At 32.0% G+C, this 21,027-nt stretch overlaps 2 protein-coding genes across 3 annotated transcripts in view; one reads left to right on the top strand and one right to left on the bottom strand.

Annotated features, from left to right (window-relative positions):
* Positions 1-5,704: 5,704 nt before the first annotated feature.
* Positions 5,705-7,558, top strand: LOC139516543 (uncharacterized). The gene has a single exon (XM_071306711.1). It carries the CDS (start codon positions 5,719-5,721, stop codon positions 7,390-7,392), a length of 1,674 nt encoding a protein of 557 aa, XP_071162812.1. The 5' UTR covers positions 5,705-5,718; the 3' UTR covers positions 7,393-7,558.
* A 7,784-nt stretch (positions 7,559-15,342) lies between these two features.
* The window catches only part of LOC139516560 (ABC transporter F family member 4-like), a 28,524-nt gene continuing 22,839 nt past the window's right edge, over positions 15,343-21,027 (bottom strand). Inside the window, exons 13-16 of one of the 2 annotated variants that reach the window (XM_071306739.1) lie at positions 20,086-20,546; positions 19,659-19,757; positions 18,098-18,141; positions 15,894-16,236 (exon numbers count right to left, since the gene is read on the bottom strand). In XM_071306739.1, coding sequence (XP_071162840.1) covers positions 16,040-16,236; positions 18,098-18,141; positions 19,659-19,757; positions 20,086-20,546 — 801 coding nt within the window. In that variant the 3' untranslated portion in view covers positions 15,894-16,039. Of the gene's footprint in view, positions 16,237-18,097; positions 18,142-19,658; positions 19,758-20,085; positions 20,547-21,027 lie in introns of both variants that reach the window. The other variant, XM_071306740.1, reaches the window with a different exon arrangement.

The following is a 21,027-nucleotide window of genomic DNA, read 5'->3' as shown; positions in this document are numbered from 1 at the left end:
GTATTATAAGAAAATAGGTAACGAATAGGTAACAGGGTATTTACCGAGCGCTGGAACGGGTACATGCGCGCTAATATGGTAATTTCATCTCTAAGAACACATTGTTACCACAAGAGACATGGAGACAATTAAAAATCCTTTTCTAAAAGGTGCAACGTACAACAAACTTATTATAAGTGAATAGGTAACGAATAGGTAACAGGGTATTAACCGAGTTCTTGGACGGGTTCATGCGCTCTAATAAGGTCATTTCATCTCTTAGAACACATTGTTACCACCAGAGACATGAACACAATTAAAAAACGATTTATTTCAAGGTGCAACGTATACCTCGTGCATTAAAAGCAAATAAGGAACGAATTAGTAGCAGGGTATTAACTGAGCGCTGGAACGGATACAAATGCACTTATAGAGTTATATCACCTCTAAGAGCCCAAATCTTCCACCAGAGACAGCAAAACAATTGAAAATGATGTTTTAAAAGGTGCAACGTAAGATACTCGTATTATAAGCGAATTATAAGCGAGTGATGGAACGAATTAAACAAGGTAATAGCATGCTCCGAAACGATGTACACCCTGCTTACATGTTTAACTCCACCACATTATGTTAGTATGTGCCTGTCCCTAGACAAGAGCCTGAAATTAAGTAGTTATCGTTTGTTTTTGTGTTACATATTTCCGTTTATTTTTTTGTATATGAAATACGGCCGTCAGTTTTGTTGTTTGAATTGTATGAGGTTGTCATGTCTGGGCCTTTTATAGGTGACTACACGGTTTGGGCTATGGTCATTGTTGAAGGCCGTACAGTGAACTATAGTTGATAATTTCTGTGTCATTTTGGTCTAATGTGGAGTGTTGTCTCATTGGCAATCAAACCACATCTTCTTTTTTATGCAAACGCTAACACGGTGATTTCATCCCGTCGAACCAAGATCCATCTTCAAACATACGGACATAAAGCAGTTAAAAGGTAGAACGTATAAAAAAAACAAGTAAGGAACAAATGCGTATCGAACATGAAGTAAAAGGATCGGTTGAGCACAAACACATATAAATAGGTCATAAAAAGATCATTTTACCTCAACAAATTTTAGAACTATTACCATATGTAAGAGTATTAACAACTAGATTTGTAATTGCTAGCAATAACGGATGGCACCCTTCCCCCTATTACCAGGTGAGCGGCAGCCATTTTGACGATTCCAAAGTCAAAGAGAGCATCTACAGATGTCTAGTAACAGTTTTGCAAAGTTTCATAAAGTTTGAACATTTTGAAATTTTTGGTATTTTTGCTGTTTCCATGGTTACGGCGGCCATTTTGAAAATTCTAATTTCAAAATCCAACTCTGCCTATGCCAGTTACTATTCCTGTAAAGTTTCATCCAGTTTACTCAAAATTCTTATTTTCGAAATTTTTGACCTTTTTGCATTGTTTCCATGGTAACAAGACCTATTTTGGAAATTCCAACTCCAAATGCCACATCTACCAATGTTGCTCATCATTACTGTGAAGTTTCATGAAGTTTTGACCATTTGGAGAATTTTGATGTAGTTTCCATAGCAACATAGTAGTTCCAATGATCGCCAAAATCTTCCAACACCTGTACATAGTTGGCACCTACATTGTTTTAAAATATGATGATTCTGAGTTGAAGCATATCCAAACAGTTCACCAAAAACCAAAAACTGGTTTTTTTTCACAATTGTGCCGTTTCCATTGTAACGGCAGCCATATTAAACTATTCCATGCCATAATTAAAAAAGGGGAAGGATATTAAAATTCAAATAAGTAACGAATAGGTAACGAATAGGGAATAGGTAACGAATAGGTAACGAATAGGGAATAGGGAATAGGTAACGAATAGGCAACGAATAGGGAATAGGGAATAGGTAACGAATAGGTAACGAATAGGGAATAGGGAATAGGTAACGAATAGGCAACGAATAGGGAATAGGGAATAGGTAACGAATAGGTAACGAATAGGGAATAGGGAATAGGTAACGAATAGGGAATAGGTAACGAATAGGCAACGAATAGGGAATAGGGAATAGGTAACGAATAGGGAATAGGGAATAGGTAATAGGTAACGAATAGGTAACGAATAGGGAATAGATAAACAACTTGACGCCCATCTTTTATCACTCAAGTCTGACCTCAATGCTGTTATCTTATTCAGTACACAGACAAAATACAAAACCTGTGAAGTCCAAGATTTCATTCAAATCACCGACGTTTCATTATTTTTCAGAGAGATAAACGAGTTGGAGCAATCTCTTGGCATACAAATACAACAAATTCAATCAAGTCACATTTTTTCACAAAAACTTGTTTCAGGGAACATCGCCCAAACTAATATTTGATCTTTAGAAGATGATGAAAATTTGTTCATTGAATCAAATATTTCTCTTGTTATCAGTAAAGAATACCTGTCTGAGCTTCCAGGTCTTTATTAGATCATGTGTTGGTAATTCATGCTGGATATGTGATACTATAGAAAGTTTGTTACAAAAGGTAAAACCTGACGGGGCTAAACTTTGCAAAATATCACAATGTGAGTTGAAGTTCTATGGTATAGCAGTAATTTACTCAGATGATGTTCTATTATCCACAGGGAAACAAGACTAAAACATCTTACTATTACCACTGGTAAACTGACAGACACTGTATATAATGTTGGCCCTTTAGTTGCTATTGCCATCCACATTACAAGTGGTCATAAAGTAGTTGTAGGAGGTAGCAGTGGTCAACAAGGGAGAAGAGCTGTGTTTGTAATGAATGAAATGGGAGAACTTGAAACTGTAAAGGAACGTGATCGACATAATCAACCAATATTTTATTACCCAAACAGCATAAGTACAATACACAGAAATATATAAGTTGGAGATTATTTTCCAGGTAGTAGAGGAAGAGAAGTAGTCTTAGAACAAGGAGGTGATATAGCAAATGTTTATACTGGCCATCCAGATATCAATAATGATCATCCATTCAAACCGTGGGACATAGTAGCAACTCTTAAAGACAATGTGGTTGTAAAAAGTCAAAACGATCCAGTTTTACACATTCTAAATAACCAAGGTTACCCAAAAACATACTATAACACAAATAACATTGGCATATTCCATCAATACTCTCTTGCCTTCAATACTTCTGGACAACTCTGCATCGGTTGTAGTAGGGCAAAAGGGAGAACTACCAATGAGGCAAAGTTGTATGAAGTGAATATTTCTGGATTTTAATATCATTTCAAACAAATATTTATGGAACCTGTGAACATTCAGTACCAGAATTTAAAAAAAAAGAAGTTAACCTTTTATTACGAATATTAACAAAGAAAATTATAAAAGAACATTTAAGATTTTTATTTTAATTTTGAACAAGGATTAAGTTGTCATTTTGTTTTGTCTCAACTGCTTTTGCTTTTGATATAAGCCAGTATAAAATCTGCAGGTTTACCCATTTTTAAAAAAAAAAATTATTTCATCTGTGGTGGCAACAGGATAAAAACATGATAAAGTGGTGTGTAAAAGACATGCAAAACATCATTACTGTCAATTTGTTGATCATTTTAACTTTTTATGAATGGATAGCTGTTTTTATATCTAGTGGCAATATTTAAAGAGTATTCTGACGAGTACATGATAATCTGATATGAACATAAACAATGCTGTGGTTCTAGACTGAATAATAATAAGCTGGAATTTTAAAAAGAGAGGTTTAGCTAGCTAAACGACCAGGTTCAATCAAAACATAAGAAAATGCCTATACCAATTGGAATTCGACAGTTGTTATCCATTTGATTGCCTGATCTAGAGTCTTTAGACCCATCAGATCTTTGATAGTCTATTATCAATTCTAATATGACGTGCTTCTTTTGCTTTGTAAACAAAACCGTGATAAAATTCTCGATATATCTATACTAAGCACAGACTCAGAGATACACATAATAACGTATGTTACAATATACCTCCCACGTAAATCCACATGTATCGGAACCTATTGGCAAACGCTTTGCCGATTTTATTGTTTTAAAAATTGACAACGGAACTATTATTCTTAATCGGATTTATTATAAAAATAAGAGGCTCCTTGGTACCGAAATGTCAACCTCGGATTTGATGGTAGCTAACGAGAAAAATATGTAAATTAAAAATGGCAAATGTTGGGTTTGAGAAATCAAAGAATTAAATTAAAGCACTTAGTTTCTACCAGTCATGATTACGAAATAATTCAGGCAGTCTGCAGATTTATTAGAATGTTTAAGCTTTAACTAACAGGGAGTGAAAAGTAACAGCCATACACACGGCATTCACACCTTCGCTTTTTTAATGACAGTAATTTTCCTTTAGAATCGAAATAATTCATGGAAGATTTGTTGTAAATTTACACATGGCCTAGACATATTGTGTAGATGTCAAGACCTTTTTTCAGCTATACATGTCAATTTGTATTGTTGCTATTATTATTGGTATACAGCCCCACATTTGCATGTGTACCACTCACAGGCCAATGTCTATAAACACTGAAAAATAACAATACACTAGACAAATTGAAGTCCCCGCACTCAACTCTGAAGTAGCTATATACTAACTGTAGGATGAGTTAATATCTGGAATAACTATACCCATAATGGGACAGACGGACAAAGGGTAAACAATATAACCCCCAACTTTCAGTTGCTTGGGCGTAAAAAAGCAAGTACACACGTTGAAATGTCTCTTTTGTTAAATGACCATGATTGCATTATATGTAAACTGAGTTGCAACATTTAGATCAATATTAAATGTTCAATGTTAAATGATATAAATAAGACGTGGTATGAGTGTCAATGAGACACATGACAGTATTTTAACCTACCAGATAGACATGTTCATCTTACAATAATTTTATACATAAAATAGTCTTCTGAACTTCTTTTACAGTTTCTTTCAATCTGCTTAATTTTGCTCAAAGAATACACACATAGAAATGTATCATGACACTCTAGCCTGCTTTACTGATCACGAAGACAGTAAATAATAGCTAAAATACCGACACCAAGGAAACTTTAAAACGGAAAGTCCTTTTACAAATGGGAAATTCAAATGCTCAAACAAATCAAATCAATAGAAATCAACTGTCAAATTGTTTTTATATGGACAATTTTTAAAGTAAATGCTAAACGCGAGTATCACAAAAAGTTAAGATTATCATTTTGGCGTTTTGACATTCTTGTAGATCATTTTTTACTCAATAATGTTGTATGTTTACATTTTTATTTTTCACAATAATTGGCACTGAGAAAAGTGTAAAGACTAGCATATAATACTGGTTAATTAGTTATGTACTCTTTTGAAGTGTACGTTGCACTGAAGATGACTTTTAAAATATGTTCTTTTTATGGAACTTTTTCTGTTGATTGTTTTGTTTTGGGTTAAAATATTACAATAACTATTATCTATAAAACAAACCAGACCTGAAATTTAAAGGTCAATAAAGATAAATGACAACAAGAGCTCTAAATGAAATCCCTCGTGTATCCTCATTGTAAAAGGTAAATTTTAAATCTCTGTTAAATACATTGTATAATTATTGATATCAGATAAGAGATTATTTGTATTTAAATCTACACTGCATGAAGGTTTCTGATTTTTATAAATTATCTACACACAAAACGCACAAATCCTGTCGGGTAGAGGCCAACCAGGAAATAAAATACCTGTGTTACGCCTTGCAAGAATGGCGTTCTCACAATCAACCAGAAAAGGACAAGTAACTGTTAGTTGTAAATTATGTGAAACAGATAGACCTATCAAGTGGAAATGCATAGACTGCAATATTCTCATGTGTAATCACTGTAAAGAACAAGTACATTCTAAATTCAAAAATGCACATGAGCATAAAACAATAGACATAAAGGATATAGGATTGCACAGAGAGGAAATTGATTTCACCAATATTAAGTGTAATCAACATTCATCACAATCATGCTGCCTTTTTTGTAAGACATGCGACTGTCTTGTGTGTCCAACTTGTTTTGCTAAAGACCATAAGCAACATGACTTAATTGAGATTAGCGAAGGGTACAATATGAAAATACAGAGGTTAAAAGACGGACAGGATAAAATTCAAAGTAGTAATGTCAAAACATCTATCCAAATAGGCCAGCTTCAGAATCTTGGAAATGAGGAAAATCTTAAGCATTTACAAGTTAGAACAGATATAACTGAACATAAAAAAGTGGTAAAAAAACAAGTAGAAAAATATTTCAAAGAACTAATTAACAAACTGGATCAGAGTCATGCTAATGCCCTTTTGTCACACACGTCTGATCTAAATGCTGTCTCTTTGTCCAACACACAGATAAAAAATAAAACCACTGAAGTCCATGAGTTCATGCAAATCACTGATGCTTCTAAATTCTTCAGAGAGGTCAATGAGATGGAGCAATCCCTTGACATGCCAATGCAACAAATTCAACCAAGTTACATTTCTTCATCAAAATTCGTTCCAGGAATCACAACTCAAGCTAATATTGGATGTTTACAAGATGATGCCAATTTATCTTTGGAACCAAATATATCTCTAGTTGTCACCAAAGAATACCAGTCCGAACTCCCAATCATCAGCCTTGTTAGACCATGTCTTGATAACTCATACTGGATATGTTCTACAAATGAAAGTCAACCTAATGGTGACAAACTGAACAAAATGTCACAATATGAGATACAGGTATATGGCATAGCAGCACTTTCACCAAATTATGTTCTGTTAGTGACAGATGAACCAAGTCCAAAACAACTCTCTTTATTCACTGGTAAACTGACAGAAACTGTATATAATGTTGCCCCTTTAGCTTCGATTACCATCCACATTACCAGCGGTAATAAAGTAGTTGTAGGAGGTTACTGTAGCAATCTAGGGAGAAGTGCCGTTTTTGTAATGCAGAAACAGGGAGAACATGAGACGGTTTATGAACAAGATCAACACAATAAACCTATATTCACCTACCCAAGCAGTATAACCAGTACAAGAAATGGAAATATACATGTGGTAGATTGTGATCCAGATCTTACAAGTGGAAGAGTAGTAGTCTTAGAACAAGGAGGTGGTGTAATTAATGAATATAATGGGCATCCAGATATCAATAAGGATCAACCATTCAAACCAACTGACATAGTGGCAACTCCTACAGACAATGTGGTTGTAATAGGTATTCATGATTACTGTTTACACATTCTGAACAACCAAGGGTATCCATTAACATACTACAACACTAACAATATTGGAATATCCTATCCATGCTGTATTGCCGTCAATACGTCAGGACAACTGTGTATTGGTAGTAGTAGGGCTGAAGGAAGTATCACTAATGAAGCCATGTTGTATGAAGTGAACATTTCTGGATTTTAATATCATTCCAAAAGGAATATTCGATCCATCTATGAACATTCAGTAACAGGACAATTTAAAATAAATGAACTTTTAACTATACAAAGTAAACTTTAAAAGGACAAAAAATATGTATGTATTTTTATTTTGAACAACAAAAAGTCTGATATTAAATAGTGTTTTTTTTACCTTATCTAATTTTGTTTTTGAATTACAAGCCAGTAGTAAAACTGCAGCTTTATACACATTTTCTATTTTTTCTATAGCAGGCAAAGTGATCAAAACAAATTAAGGGGGTATGTAGAAGACATGCAAAATAATATAACTATCAATTTTCAAATGTTCAAATTAATTAGCTTTGTGGTTCAACGTGCAGAATTTTTTAGACAAGATGGTAATTCTTTTCACTTTTTATGGATGAATGGATGGCAGTTTAGTTTCATAATGGTAAATCATTTGCATATTTAGGATGAGAACATGATACTGTGAATGTAAAACCTGATTTTTGAAGACCAACACATCGAGCGAGAAAATTTATGTGCTAGTTCACAGGTAATAATTGATACGATGACATGTCAGCTTACACTTACACATACATAGCAGTCCGATTCTAAACTTAGTAGTCTTTGCTTTCTTCCCTATTCATTCGCTCAAAACTTTATCTATTTAAAGGAGTTTGAATATTGTTACTCAAACTTTTAATTGCAAATGTTTTAGTTGCATAAGCGAGCTCTAAGGTACTAAAGTAAAGTACAAATCTCAAATATGACAAGGTTTTACTATCATTGGGGTTAAAGTCAAAGTCAGAGTGACCTGGTATTGTTATATGACAAACTACCAGCCCATGATGCAATTGTATACCAAGGTTATGAGCCAGAGATGTAGTATACAAAGATTTGATGCACCCTACTTATGTTGAAGCTACAAACAAAGTTTGATCAACTTAATTTAATTGCACAGAAATCATGCACCAGAAATGAAGTGGAATCAAGAAATGATGCATTAAAATGTCTTGCCTGCAGCAATATTTGATTTTCTTTTTTAAGGAAATAAATCATAAAACTTAGATTAACTCACTAGTCTAATAAAACTTACAAGTTGCATAGGTTCATACACATGTTATCAATTCGTATGAACATAATTTTTGTGCGATACACTTAATCCAAATACATGCATGTACTTAAATGACCACTTAAAAGTAAGGTCAAGGCTAAATACTCTACCGATGTAACAGGTGGATATCATTAGTTCTCACCTCATATGGAATTTACTGAGCCCATATATATCGTACTAAGTCACTACTAGCACACAGAGTAAAGACTAGTGGCCTATATAAGTTTTCAACTCTTCAAAACCGTTAGTATTAAGAACCTACTTCCATTGGTGTTTTTTGTATTGAAATAAGCCCCGCCTCTCTACCCACCTAATATGGAATATATACGGTCTCCACGCGGTTACTTTCAACCAATCATGTTCTTATAAATGTTTAGGAGATAAGATATTAATTTTTCCTAACCAATCAATTCTTTCCTAAATTTGAACCTAGACACTCGAGAGTTAAATTGGAGTCAAGGAAAAGGGAAATATCACAGAAAGACATATACTCCTTACAACTAAAGCAAAAAGTTAGTGTTGATTCATTGCACCATGTATAGTTTTTGAGATAAATAACCATGAAGGCTAAACTATGCCATTGGAACCTTAAAGGTAAAAAAACCAGGTTTGATCCACCATTTTCCTCTGTAGAAAATGCCTGTACTTAGTCAGAAATAGAAATATAACAGCTGCTGTCCAAGGACCATACAAGGAACCCAAATATCAAATATAGATATCATATTACTCACAATACTGAGTTTGGCAGGTTTAATTTGACCTTGACCTTATTTTCATGATTCATTTGTCTATGTAATCATTAACTTCTAGAATAAGACTGTAAATCAGTTACCATAGTAACCAAAGATGGTTGTCAATATTGTTATGTTTCAGGTTAGTTCCAGGGAGTCTATGTCTATCAGACATATGTCTTGTGTACTGACTTTATTTGGCATTTTTAAACTTTTTGGAATCGAGCGTCACTGATGAGTCTTTGTAGACGAAACACGCGTCTGGTGTAAATAAGGCCAAGGTTATATTTAATCTGTCAAAACAAGTAAGCCTTAATTTTGGGTCCTCAATGCTCTTCATCTTTGTACTTCTTTGGCTTTATAACTATTTTAATCTGAGCGTCACTGATAAGTCTTATGTAGACGAAACGAGCGTCTGGCGTACTAAATTATAATCCTGGTACCTTTGATAACTATTTACACCACTGGGTCGATGCCACTGCTTGTAGACGTTTCGTCCCCGAGGGTATCACCAGCTCAGTAGTCAGCAGTTGGCTGTTGACATGAATAAATTATATGGTCATTATTATAAAATTGCTGTTTTCAAAAACTTTGAATTTTTCGAAAAACTAAGGATTTTCTTATCCCCACAGGAATATATTACCTTAGCCGTATTTGGTAATTAAACCTTTTAGGATTTTTTTGTCCTTAATGCTCTTCAACTTTGTACATGTGTTGCTTTACCTATTTTCATCTTAGCGTCACTGATGAGTGTTATGTAGACGAAACGCACGTTTAGCGTATTAAATTATAAACATGGTACCTTTGATAACTATTACCATCATTCCATACATCATATATAATTAACCTACTGCTTAGACTATCTTAGAATAGAATCCAACTACTGAAACATGACATTTATCCAATGAAAACTTACGGTCAAAATCAGATGGAACCTACCAGACTGACATGTCCCGTTTAATCATTCTCGACACCAAACATATTTGACCTACTGCTTACATTATTTGAGAAATGAACATTATCATGAAACCTCGATCACTGATCCGTTAAATGTGGCTATAGTTAGTTGAACGCTAGGCCTGTCTTACACACATGTAGACCATGCAATGAACTCATGTACCAAATATAGATATCCTTTTATTCGTAAAACCAGTAAGTTAAAAATAAACATGACTAAAAAAAGACTAAACATTTTTCTTTCAAGCAGTCACTGAACCATTTAAATGATGTCAAGGACAACAAACATATAACAGATGGAAACTTTGTAATATAAGATAAACAAGACCGTACTTTGAATAACCTTGGCTGTATTAGGCAAAACTTTTACGAATTTTTGGTCCTCAATGCTCTTCAGCTTCGTACTTTATTTTGCTTTTTTTTATTCTAGCGTCACTGATGTGATCTTTTGTAGACAAAACGCGCGTCTGGCGCAAATATAAAATTGCAAGTCATGGTATCTATGATGAGTTATTTATTGACCTTAAATAGTTTTTCTTTTACAACTTGTGATTTGGATGGAGAGTTGTCTCATTGGCACTCAAACCACATCTTCCAGTATCTATAAGTATGACACCTTAAGGTCTTCTATCCTCTGAAATATAAAGCTTCATATTCAAAATAAAGCTGCTTGATTGTAATTTCTGTGTAATTCATTATGTGACAGACCACAACAATCAAAACCAAGGAGTAAACAAAGACTCAAAAAACCAAAGGACATTTACATCAACAGTTATAAATAATAAATAAGAAACAACACGAACTCCACTAAAAACCGGGAGTGAAATCAGGTGCTCCGGAAGGGAAAGCATTTCCTGCACCTGACAGGCGAGACAGAAATTTAATTATGTCTGAAATAGATTAAAAAGGTTAAGGAAACATAAGTGATTGAAATTGTGACTGTAAATACCGAGAAACTATGTACATAATACTGTTGTCAGTTTTTAGATAGTTGTAAGTACAGTCAAGCCTTTGCACCAATTTGAAACCAATTACTGTCTTTATCTTAAATGCTTTGTCCTATTAGAATACCAATTGCTTACATAGTTTACCAAATTACAGTCTCAATTTATCTCCACTAACTGATCAACTGGTACCTTTATTGGAGATGAATTCAACCTGCAATTTGGTTAACTAATTAAGCAATTGGTATTTTGATAGGACAAAGCCTTCAGAATAAGTAATACCTGTCAAAATCATTATCTATATTTGATTGTATGTAAGGAACAATTCATTTATTTGTAATGTAAGTAAAGTAAATAAAATAAAATAGACTCGTATTTTCACATATGGACTCTATATTAGGTTTCCAATCTTTTTTTTTTCAAATGTAACACTATGTCTGATATTTACACATAGTATATTTTTTTTATAAATTGAAATGGTTAACCGTAATATGCCTGCTGTACAGATATTAAAGTGAAAATTCACCTTCTACATTATTTCGATGTATTGTGTTCAAAGCAAAAAAGGGAAAATACTATGGACAAATTAATGACATTGTGACTTGATGGAATCATAAAAAAGAAACTTCAAAAATTGTAAGATCAGATGAAGCACAAATTCTAGTTTATTAATCAAATATTCTGACAGACCTTCAAAGATTAAAAACATGCATCTTGCATATATCAAAATACTGGTCCTCTCAAGAAATTAATATTTAACCTCAATACTTTACAAATATGTGAACTCAGATGCGTGATAAAACGTTGATACTTATCAAACAGGCGATTTATACTTTTTCCATAAAATAATATTGGGGGAAAGGTTGGGAATTATAGACAAATAAGAATTATACTTAGCTTTTTCAGTACACTAAGCAATAACTAAATATTCTACAGAAAATAAAAGGTGATTAGCTAGATAAGCTAGCTCAGCAAATCAAGCATAGCCCATACTTCAGACAACACCAACTTGACCCTAAGTTCTTGGGATTTTCATGAAATCATAAAATATTTGCAAGAAACTTTTGAATGACCAGCAGATGATAAAAATTAATATTTGTTTATAACTTATTTGATTAAAATATATTTTCAGAATCTTAATTTTTCGATCAAGATATTTTCTTTCTTAAAAAAAAATGTGGCACTAGAAGCAGGATGGTAATTGACGAATCTGTTTTGTTTTGCCCCTATTAAAGTTTGGGGCATATGGTTTACCCCTGTCCGTCCGTCCGTCTGTTCCATTATGGGTATAAAGTTATTCCATATAATTCCTACAGTTCGAATGCTAGGATGTTTTCACTTTTCTTGCGGTTTGTACAATATTGAAGATGTGCATGTGGTCAGGGTTTTGATTTTATTGATATTTGCTCTTTTGGGAGATAGTTGAATAATGTCATTTTTAGCGTATATACTTGCATATGAGGTGCAAAGCATTTCTGTATAACTCCTCCTAAAGTTTCAAAATGAAGAAGTTTTGACTGTTCTGGCTGTTTGTACATATATTAGGGTGTGCATATGGTCAGGATTTTTATTTTATTAATATTTATTTTCTCTTTATGGAGATAGTTGAACTTTGTAATTTTTTTGAGTATTTAATTGCATAAGAGGTGCATAGCGTTTCCAGATAGCACCTCCTACAGTTTGAATGCTAGGATGTTTTCACTTTGCTGACTGGTTGTACATATATTGAAGGTGTGCATTTGGTCAGGGTTTGATTTTTATTAATATTTGCTCTTTTGAGAGATAGTTTAACTTTGTAACTTTTGTAGTATATACTTGCATATGTAGTGCATAGTTTTTCCGGATAATTCCTCCGACAGTTTGAATGCTAGTAAGTATTCACTTTGCTGACTGTTTGAACAGCAACTAAGGACAATCACTTGATTACAGATTTCCTACTGTGGACAGCTATATGACCTGGGCTGGGTTAATCGTGTTTGTGTTTATATAAATGTGTTAGTCAATACCATTTTCATCATGGTGCAATCTATCAAATCTGTGGAATTGTTTGTGATATTGTAAATACAAAGGGGTATATCATATAAAATGTGAATGGATGAACTAGCAAGAGTATTAAAGAGTATATTGCTAATGGCCATACAAAAAAAATATACTATTAAAACAATATTTATTGTGTTATGATAAAATTCCCATGACTACATCTACACAATGGTATAAACAATGTCAAGACATACACACACATTTATGTATAGAAAATAATGCTAAACACTGTTTTGTGACTTGGGTACAAATATTAAGCTGTTAAAACTCATTATAAGCAATTTACATTGTTTGCAGTTCTCCTAAAATAGTAACAGTGAAACAATTTTATGGTTAGTGTGAAATGTCGAAATGTAATGGAACTTGCTTGAAAAACCATGCATACCATAAAATATTTTGCTAGATAAAAAAAAGCCCCCTCTTATCTACAATAATCCAGATTCCTGATAACCAATGTTTATAAATGTATAAAATATAATTAAAAGACTAAAAATCAAATGGAAGTGTGCAAGTTTATAACTTCTAACAATTCTGACATAACAGCTGTGTAAAAATTAGCAAAAATGTTTTAGAGTACTTCAATTTTTGCCAACCTGTCTGAGGCATTACATCATGAGAAATGGCAAAAGAATTTTATCAACCTACTTTAAATACTGACATACCTGCAGGATAAAAATAAAATAAAATATTCTCCCGTCATATAAGTATGAAGATTGTGATCATATCAATGCACACAAAACAGACAAAATAATCAACAACCATGCAAGGTAATTAATGGCACTAATCATAATAATATTTCAGAGGTCCTGAACATGATCAAAGGAGTAGGTCCGGAAAGGCCCTTTTTTGGCCCCAAAATATAACAGTTTTACAAAATTGTTAAAATGTAAACTTTTAGTTATTTATTGGACAGTTGAATGCTTCTGCTACATAAATATGGGCTGTTTTTGACAATACAATGCACATATATCGGGTTGTAGCACCATTAAGTCATGCTAAATTACTGAAATCTTCAAAATTCTATCATTTTAGTTAAATTTTAGACAGTTTCCGTGTAAAACGAAAGTGGCCGCATTCGTGTTCATCCTTAATATTGCAATGTAAGTTGTATTTTATGATAATACATAACATATATAAAGGTTGTGGATGAACACGGATGCGGCCACTTTCATTTTTGACAAAAACAATCTGAAAATTGACGTTTTTTGGCATATTTGAGAGATTTTTCATATTTGAGCTTCAATCGGATCGTTTTTAATGACTTAATTAGTTAAAATCTTTCACATAAACTAATTGAATCAAGTGAAATAGACACTTAAGTGTTTAAAAAGTGGTCAAAATCTTTCGTCAGATGAAACTGAAATTTGAGGCCAAAATGAGTCCTTACCGGACCTACTCCTTTGAATTTCAAACTTTCTTTATAGCAAACATCAGAAAATTTGACATACGTTGATATTGCAACCAGTTAAAACCATTAAATCTTGTAGCAAATCTTTTTAACAAATCATCATGTTGATTATTGTTGACCAACTTTTTATATATTTACTGTACTGTAATAATGAACATAATACAATGTCTACCCAATGGGAATGCCACAGCAAAACACATTAGACTAGCTTTTTCATAAAAAAATAATTATGTCGGGTCATATTTTTCTGATCAGTTAATGGCAAAATGTGGTTCAAAACCTCAATTACTATGATTTAAAAAAGTTTTTATCATAATGAGCATATATAAATTTCATATTGATGTGAACACAACATCATGGTAAACTACAATAAACCAAAGTTTTAATCTGATATGGTCTCAAATATGGCATGGATTAACAGACACACAGACCTGAAAACATAATCCCCCCTATTGTCTCATTACATGCATTGAACTAACAATACATGTAGCTGTGAACAATGCAAAAAGTGCAGTCATATTGTATCCATAAAGTACTAATTCAAAAACATAAATTTTCAGATAATGGATGGAAATTGTAGATGGGATTTGGGTATAAAGTGTGTATGAATTTGTGAGCTATGCTCAAAGTTTATATCTAAGTTATTTATTTTTTGCTGTGTAAATAATTATTCACTTTATGTCCTTCACCTTCGTTTAAAGTTGCAAGGTCAATGCAAATCTATTTTTTTATTTCTATAAGATTTCAAATGAACACTTCAAATGGAAGTTTATATGTAAGTATGTTAATATTATGAAATTAATAAAATTCATGTTTAGCTCTGGAATCATAAAAACTTATTTTGTTGTCAATTATTTTAACAAATCGAAGCTGCCATTATTTTTGTTTAATCATATACAATTTCAAAAAAGCTATATAAAACATACATACTGTGGATTCAGAAGTATTATAGGCATGTTTATTTTTATAGATTTTTTTGGTATTGTTGTAGCCTGAATTCAAGTCTGTAACAACATGTTGGCTTGAATTCAGTACATGTTCAAAAACAAAATCAATTATCCACGAAAATTATTTCCTATCAATGAAAATTTGTTCATGTTTTGTACCCACAAAAATAAACTAATCAACAGTATGGTGTAATGTTTTTTTTCTCACAATATCTGACAAGCAATACTGGCTTGCTAGTAATATTTGCAACAAATATAACTAATAGCATACAATTTTACATGCACAAACTTTCAACAGTATACATTTGTCCTGCACCAATGAGAACATATGATAAGAAAGAAAAGAATGAATGTCTTATTTCTATTACTGCAAATGCAAAAGTTCAACTTACTATATATATAGAATGGCTTATAAGAAAAGGAAGCTTTGCTTTAAAATATAAAATGATTCAAAAATAAAATTTCTAAAATACATGCACTAAATACAACAAAATGTTGACACTGATGAAATGATACAAATTATTCTGATTACTTTTGATACATTTTTTTATTTTTGACAAATTTTCTAGCATTTTTTTTCAAGTCTCTGATATCCTCTGAATCTTCGTAATCTGATTCAGAATCTGATTCTTCATTCTTCTGTGTGTTGTCATCAATAAAAGAATCATTGTAATCATAGGTATTAGGTTGGCCATCATCTTCTTCATCTTCATCAGCCGTTTTAGCTGAAATAGAAAAAAACATAAAATTTTAATCATAGGGCTGCCTGTATGTTAATGTGCTAAATATCAGTCAACCTGGTTTAAAATCTTTGTCTGAGTTTGTCTTGAAATTAATCTTAATGGTTTTTGTTTGCCTTGTCTTGAATCCTTATATACATACAATAGTACATGGATGCCCACCTTGTAGTATCATTTTCTATGTTCAGGGGACTGTGAAATTTGGGTTAAAAATCTAATTTGTCATTTAAATTAGAAAGATTAGATCATAGGAAACATGTGTACTAAGTTTCAAGTTGATTGGACTTCAACTTCATTAAAAACTATCTTGACCAAAAACTTTAACCTGAATCTCATACTATCATTTTCTAAATTCAGTAGACTATGAAATTGGGGTAAAAAATCTAATTTGGCATTTAAACTAGAAAAATAATATCATAGGGAACATGTATACTAAGTTTCAAGTTGATTGGTCTTCAACATCATCAAATACTACCTTGACCAAAAACTTTAGCCTGCAGCGGGACAGACGAACGAAAGGGTGAACGGCTGGACAAAAGACGCACAGACCAGAAAACATAATGCCCCTCTACTATCATAGGTGGGGTATAAAAATGATGAAAATATTATTGAGGTAAATGCTGTGTATTGTTATTATAAAGATATCTTTATTTTCAAATTTTGTACAAGTAAAAACCATTTTTAAGCAATAATTTATACATTTTATTACATGTGCAAGATGTACATTGTATAACTTGTATTTTTGCATCATACAAGTTATAACATGATCAATATTTCTGTACAGTTTTACATGTACAAAATCACAACTTGTGCAGGACATATACATAGCATTTCTGAAAATATATATTGATTGAAATTGTTACTAAGTAATAACATAAACCTTTTAAATGGAAACCTAAGTATTTTCCAAAATGGAGAGGTCCCAGTTTACAGTGTTAGGTCTTGTGTGTGTGCAAACAAATGGTTACGTTTAATCATGTGCAAAGCAAATAAAAAGTAGTATAAACTATGCAGAAGTTTAGATTGATGACATTGTTTGTGACTTACATGACTAAGGCATGTTTAGTTACGAGAATTGCTGCAGCAGAAAATGTAAATTAATAAAACAAATCTTGTGACAGACCTTCAAAACAAAGATGAAAAATTCATCCCTAGATATTTTTAAAATATAAGTCCTATCTAAAGATTTTTTTATTTACAATGCAAATGTTTACAAATGTGGCAAACTCTATAGCAAACTCATGAACACGCATATACTTTCTGAAGTACAGTTGAAAATTGATTCTGTAGTTTTCCTAATGAGACTTTAAGTTGAGGTTAAGTTGATGATAATCATCATCAAATAGGTAATTTATTCTTTTTCCAATAAGATATGTGGGGAAAGGGTGTGTATCATAGACATATAAGTATTTATATACATTGCATTTTTGTCAGTACACTCAACAGTTAACAAATTTACAACAGCAAAGAAGAGGTGATTAGCTAAGGTCAGCACATCTAGCACAAGCCATACTACAAATGGCACCAAAATGACTTTTAGTTCTTCAGATTTTCATGGAATAAAATAATGTGCTAGAAAGCAAATACTTTTTCTGCATACAATTTTTGATGGACCAGCTCCTACTGAAAATGATTTTTTTTTTTATCTCGTTTATCAAAATACAACTAAAAATTTTTACTTTAATTAACTTTTCAATCTGATGTTGTTCTAAAATATTCTAAAATGTTAATAATGACATAATGTTCATTAGAATCAGGATAGCATTTGAACCTGATCTGAAAAAAGATATGACAAAATTTGAAGAACTAAAAGTCAAATTAGTTTGGACTAAACTAAACCACAAACCTGCTTTAGCCTTGCCGAAGATGTTTTGTTTACTTTTGTCTTTTCTGTCACATAAAAATTAATAAATTTACATTTAATGTTATTTTTATATCAAATTTGAAATAGCCTGCTGTAGAAAAACACAATGTAAACAAAACAATTATAAAAAGAAAAGCAAATAATAAAGTTTCGAACATGACATGCATGAAAAATAACCAACTGGTTATATTACAACCTGTTTAAGGGACGACATCAAAAGATCGACGTAGGATAAAAAACTTAAATCAAATAGTTTGGGGGTAGGGGGGTTAAAATTCTGCAAGTTTTGTATATCTAAAATTGATTTTTACATATATCCCTATTGGTAAATCAATTTTTCCCAAATTAAGTTAAGAGGGGGGAGGTGTGGGGTCAGTGAAAAAACTATGTGAATTAAGATTGAACTTTTGATGTCGTCCCTAAAGCAAGAGAAATGTAACTGCAATATATTATAGGCATAAAACATTTACAACCAAAACCATTCACAAATTACTGGGGATTATTGTTATTATTGGATACCACTTTTCGTGGATATTGTTGGAACAGTTGAACCATTAATTTAAATGTTTAACAAATGACACATTTTTCTATAAGGTTGTATTCCAATTTTGGCAAAACAGGAATTTAAAAAACGTATATGGAAGTTTTCCTCAATACACAAAAATTGGCACCCATGAAATTAAAAGAATCCACACTAACCAATTGTTGTGCTACTGGTCAGTTCAATTTAAATATTTTAAAACTATCAATTTTTTAAGTTTTTTAAGAAACAATGTAATTAAGGAGCTCTTTCAGAAAGTTATTTTATCATAGTTTCACCTGAGCTTTTTCTGAAACGCATACAAACAAAAAAGTATGTGTGTTTACTGTACCCCTACCTGGCTATCTACCCTTATTTTTATCCCCTACTCTAAACTTGTTTTGATAAAGAACTGTTAAAGTCACAATGATGCTCCTATTGACTTAAAGTTAAAAAAAATAAAAATAATTCACTACCTACCTACTTTTTTTTCAGCTTGTGACAATAAACTCACATTATTTTCTGTTTGGCCTAAACAGACTTGCTTAATTAAGGAATGGCTGTAATAGTTTTTCTGTATATGAAGAAATAACATAAAAAATGTGGTGCACACTGAATAACACACGTAGCGGGTTATTTAACAGTGTGCACCACATTTTTTATGTTATTTGGAATAGACAGAAAAAATATTACAGTCATTTCTTATAATTTAATTCTAAATTCCATTTTAAACCGTAGAAAACCATGAAAAAACATTGATGACGTCACGGTCACATGGCTAAATTATGTCTATGGGCTCATAACAAAATAACGTCAGCCAAGCAGAAGAAGTGTTACATCCACAATTAAATTATTAAAGTATAACATTTGATTCTATCAGTTTTTATGGACTTCCTCCCCCCTTTTGGAGAGTTTTGTATTTGTTTTATACTTTTTTGTGCTTATATATCCAAAACTGTTTTGTCTACTTTATTGAGAATATAACTCAAACAGTGCCCTTCTAATGTGAGTATATTATCTTACCTATTTAATGATCCTTCATCCACACTATCATCACTGTTTATATTATCATAACTTTCATCACCAGGATGACTATAGTCTTTAAAATGGGCCTCATTTTTCCTGCAATAGAAATACATTTTGTAATTAAAACTGTGTACTGATTTTAATAAAAATTTAAAAAATTTTCTGACTATTTCACAAGCAAACTGCTACCTACATTTTACCTACAAATTAGGAATATCAAAACAATACATTGCTCATTTGTATTGCTAAATCAAAGTTTTGAATTTTGAGTCCGATGACCTTTAAAGTAGATCCTTTTTTGAAATTTTTATTAGATATTTTTAAATACCTATTTAAATATGTCAGTTATCCAAAAACGACCAATTCTCAATAATAAATTCATCATTCATTCTCAAAATTTACAATACTCACAGGTAATACTAACCTATAACATTTTTTACCAAACATGCATCGCTTTCTATGTTTTCTAATTTTCTTGGGCTTTTTAGTTTTTTCTTCGTCAATTGCTTTCTTCTTTCCTTTAGTATCTTTTTTTTGTTTATCTTCTTCTTCAGACACTTCCTCTTCTTCAGATTCTGATCCCTCTTCTGATGATGACTCCTTTTTAGAAGGACCTCTACCTCGTCCTTTAGGAGGAGGACTTGGCTTTTTCTTAGCTAAATAGTCTCTTTTACTTTGTTTTGGTGAAAAATCTTCAGAAGATTCCTCATCACTTTCATCGTAATCTTTGAATTTTTTTGCTGCTTTGACACTTGCCCTCCTCTGACTAGGTCGAGGGACATATTCTTCATCGTCTTCTTCATCAGAATAATCAGAACCGTATCTTCGTTTTTTCTTTTTAGCACCTCTACCTGGGGTCCTTCTTGAGGGTTTCTCTACTTTCATCTGAAATTATACATAAAATCCAATATATTTCAAAGAAGACAGCTTTGGAAATTTGTAAAGCCCATCTTTCCATTACATTTTATTCTGGACGGTGTGAGGAACCTTAATCAAGAAATAAGTCCTTCAACACTTTTCATTTATATACTAATGGCATCTTGTATAATAATGATCTATTGCGATGATCCACACAATATAATTTTTGAAATACATAATAACTTCATCATATCCAGATCATTTTAAATGGGCGAACTTCTTAAAGTTTTGTTAAGATTTATATTTTTTATTCTTTTAATGTTTGATTGAATTAAAAACTTAAAATTTGGTCTAAAGATAGGAAAGGTAGTATTTAGTAAAGATGGATTTTTTGATTGGTAAACTTTGGATGCAATTTAAAAGGCTTTTGTTATGGTGTGTATTTTTCTCAAAATATTGTGTCAAAAAATTCGAAATTCCTTACTAATAAATCATTATTAATCTTTTT

Source organism: Mytilus edulis, chromosome 3 (genome assembly GCF_963676685.1).
Source record: "Mytilus edulis chromosome 3, xbMytEdul2.2, whole genome shotgun sequence".
NCBI classification, from domain to species: Eukaryota; Metazoa; Mollusca; class Bivalvia; order Mytilida; family Mytilidae; genus Mytilus; species Mytilus edulis.
This window is presented reverse-complemented; position numbering and strand designations above follow the sequence as displayed.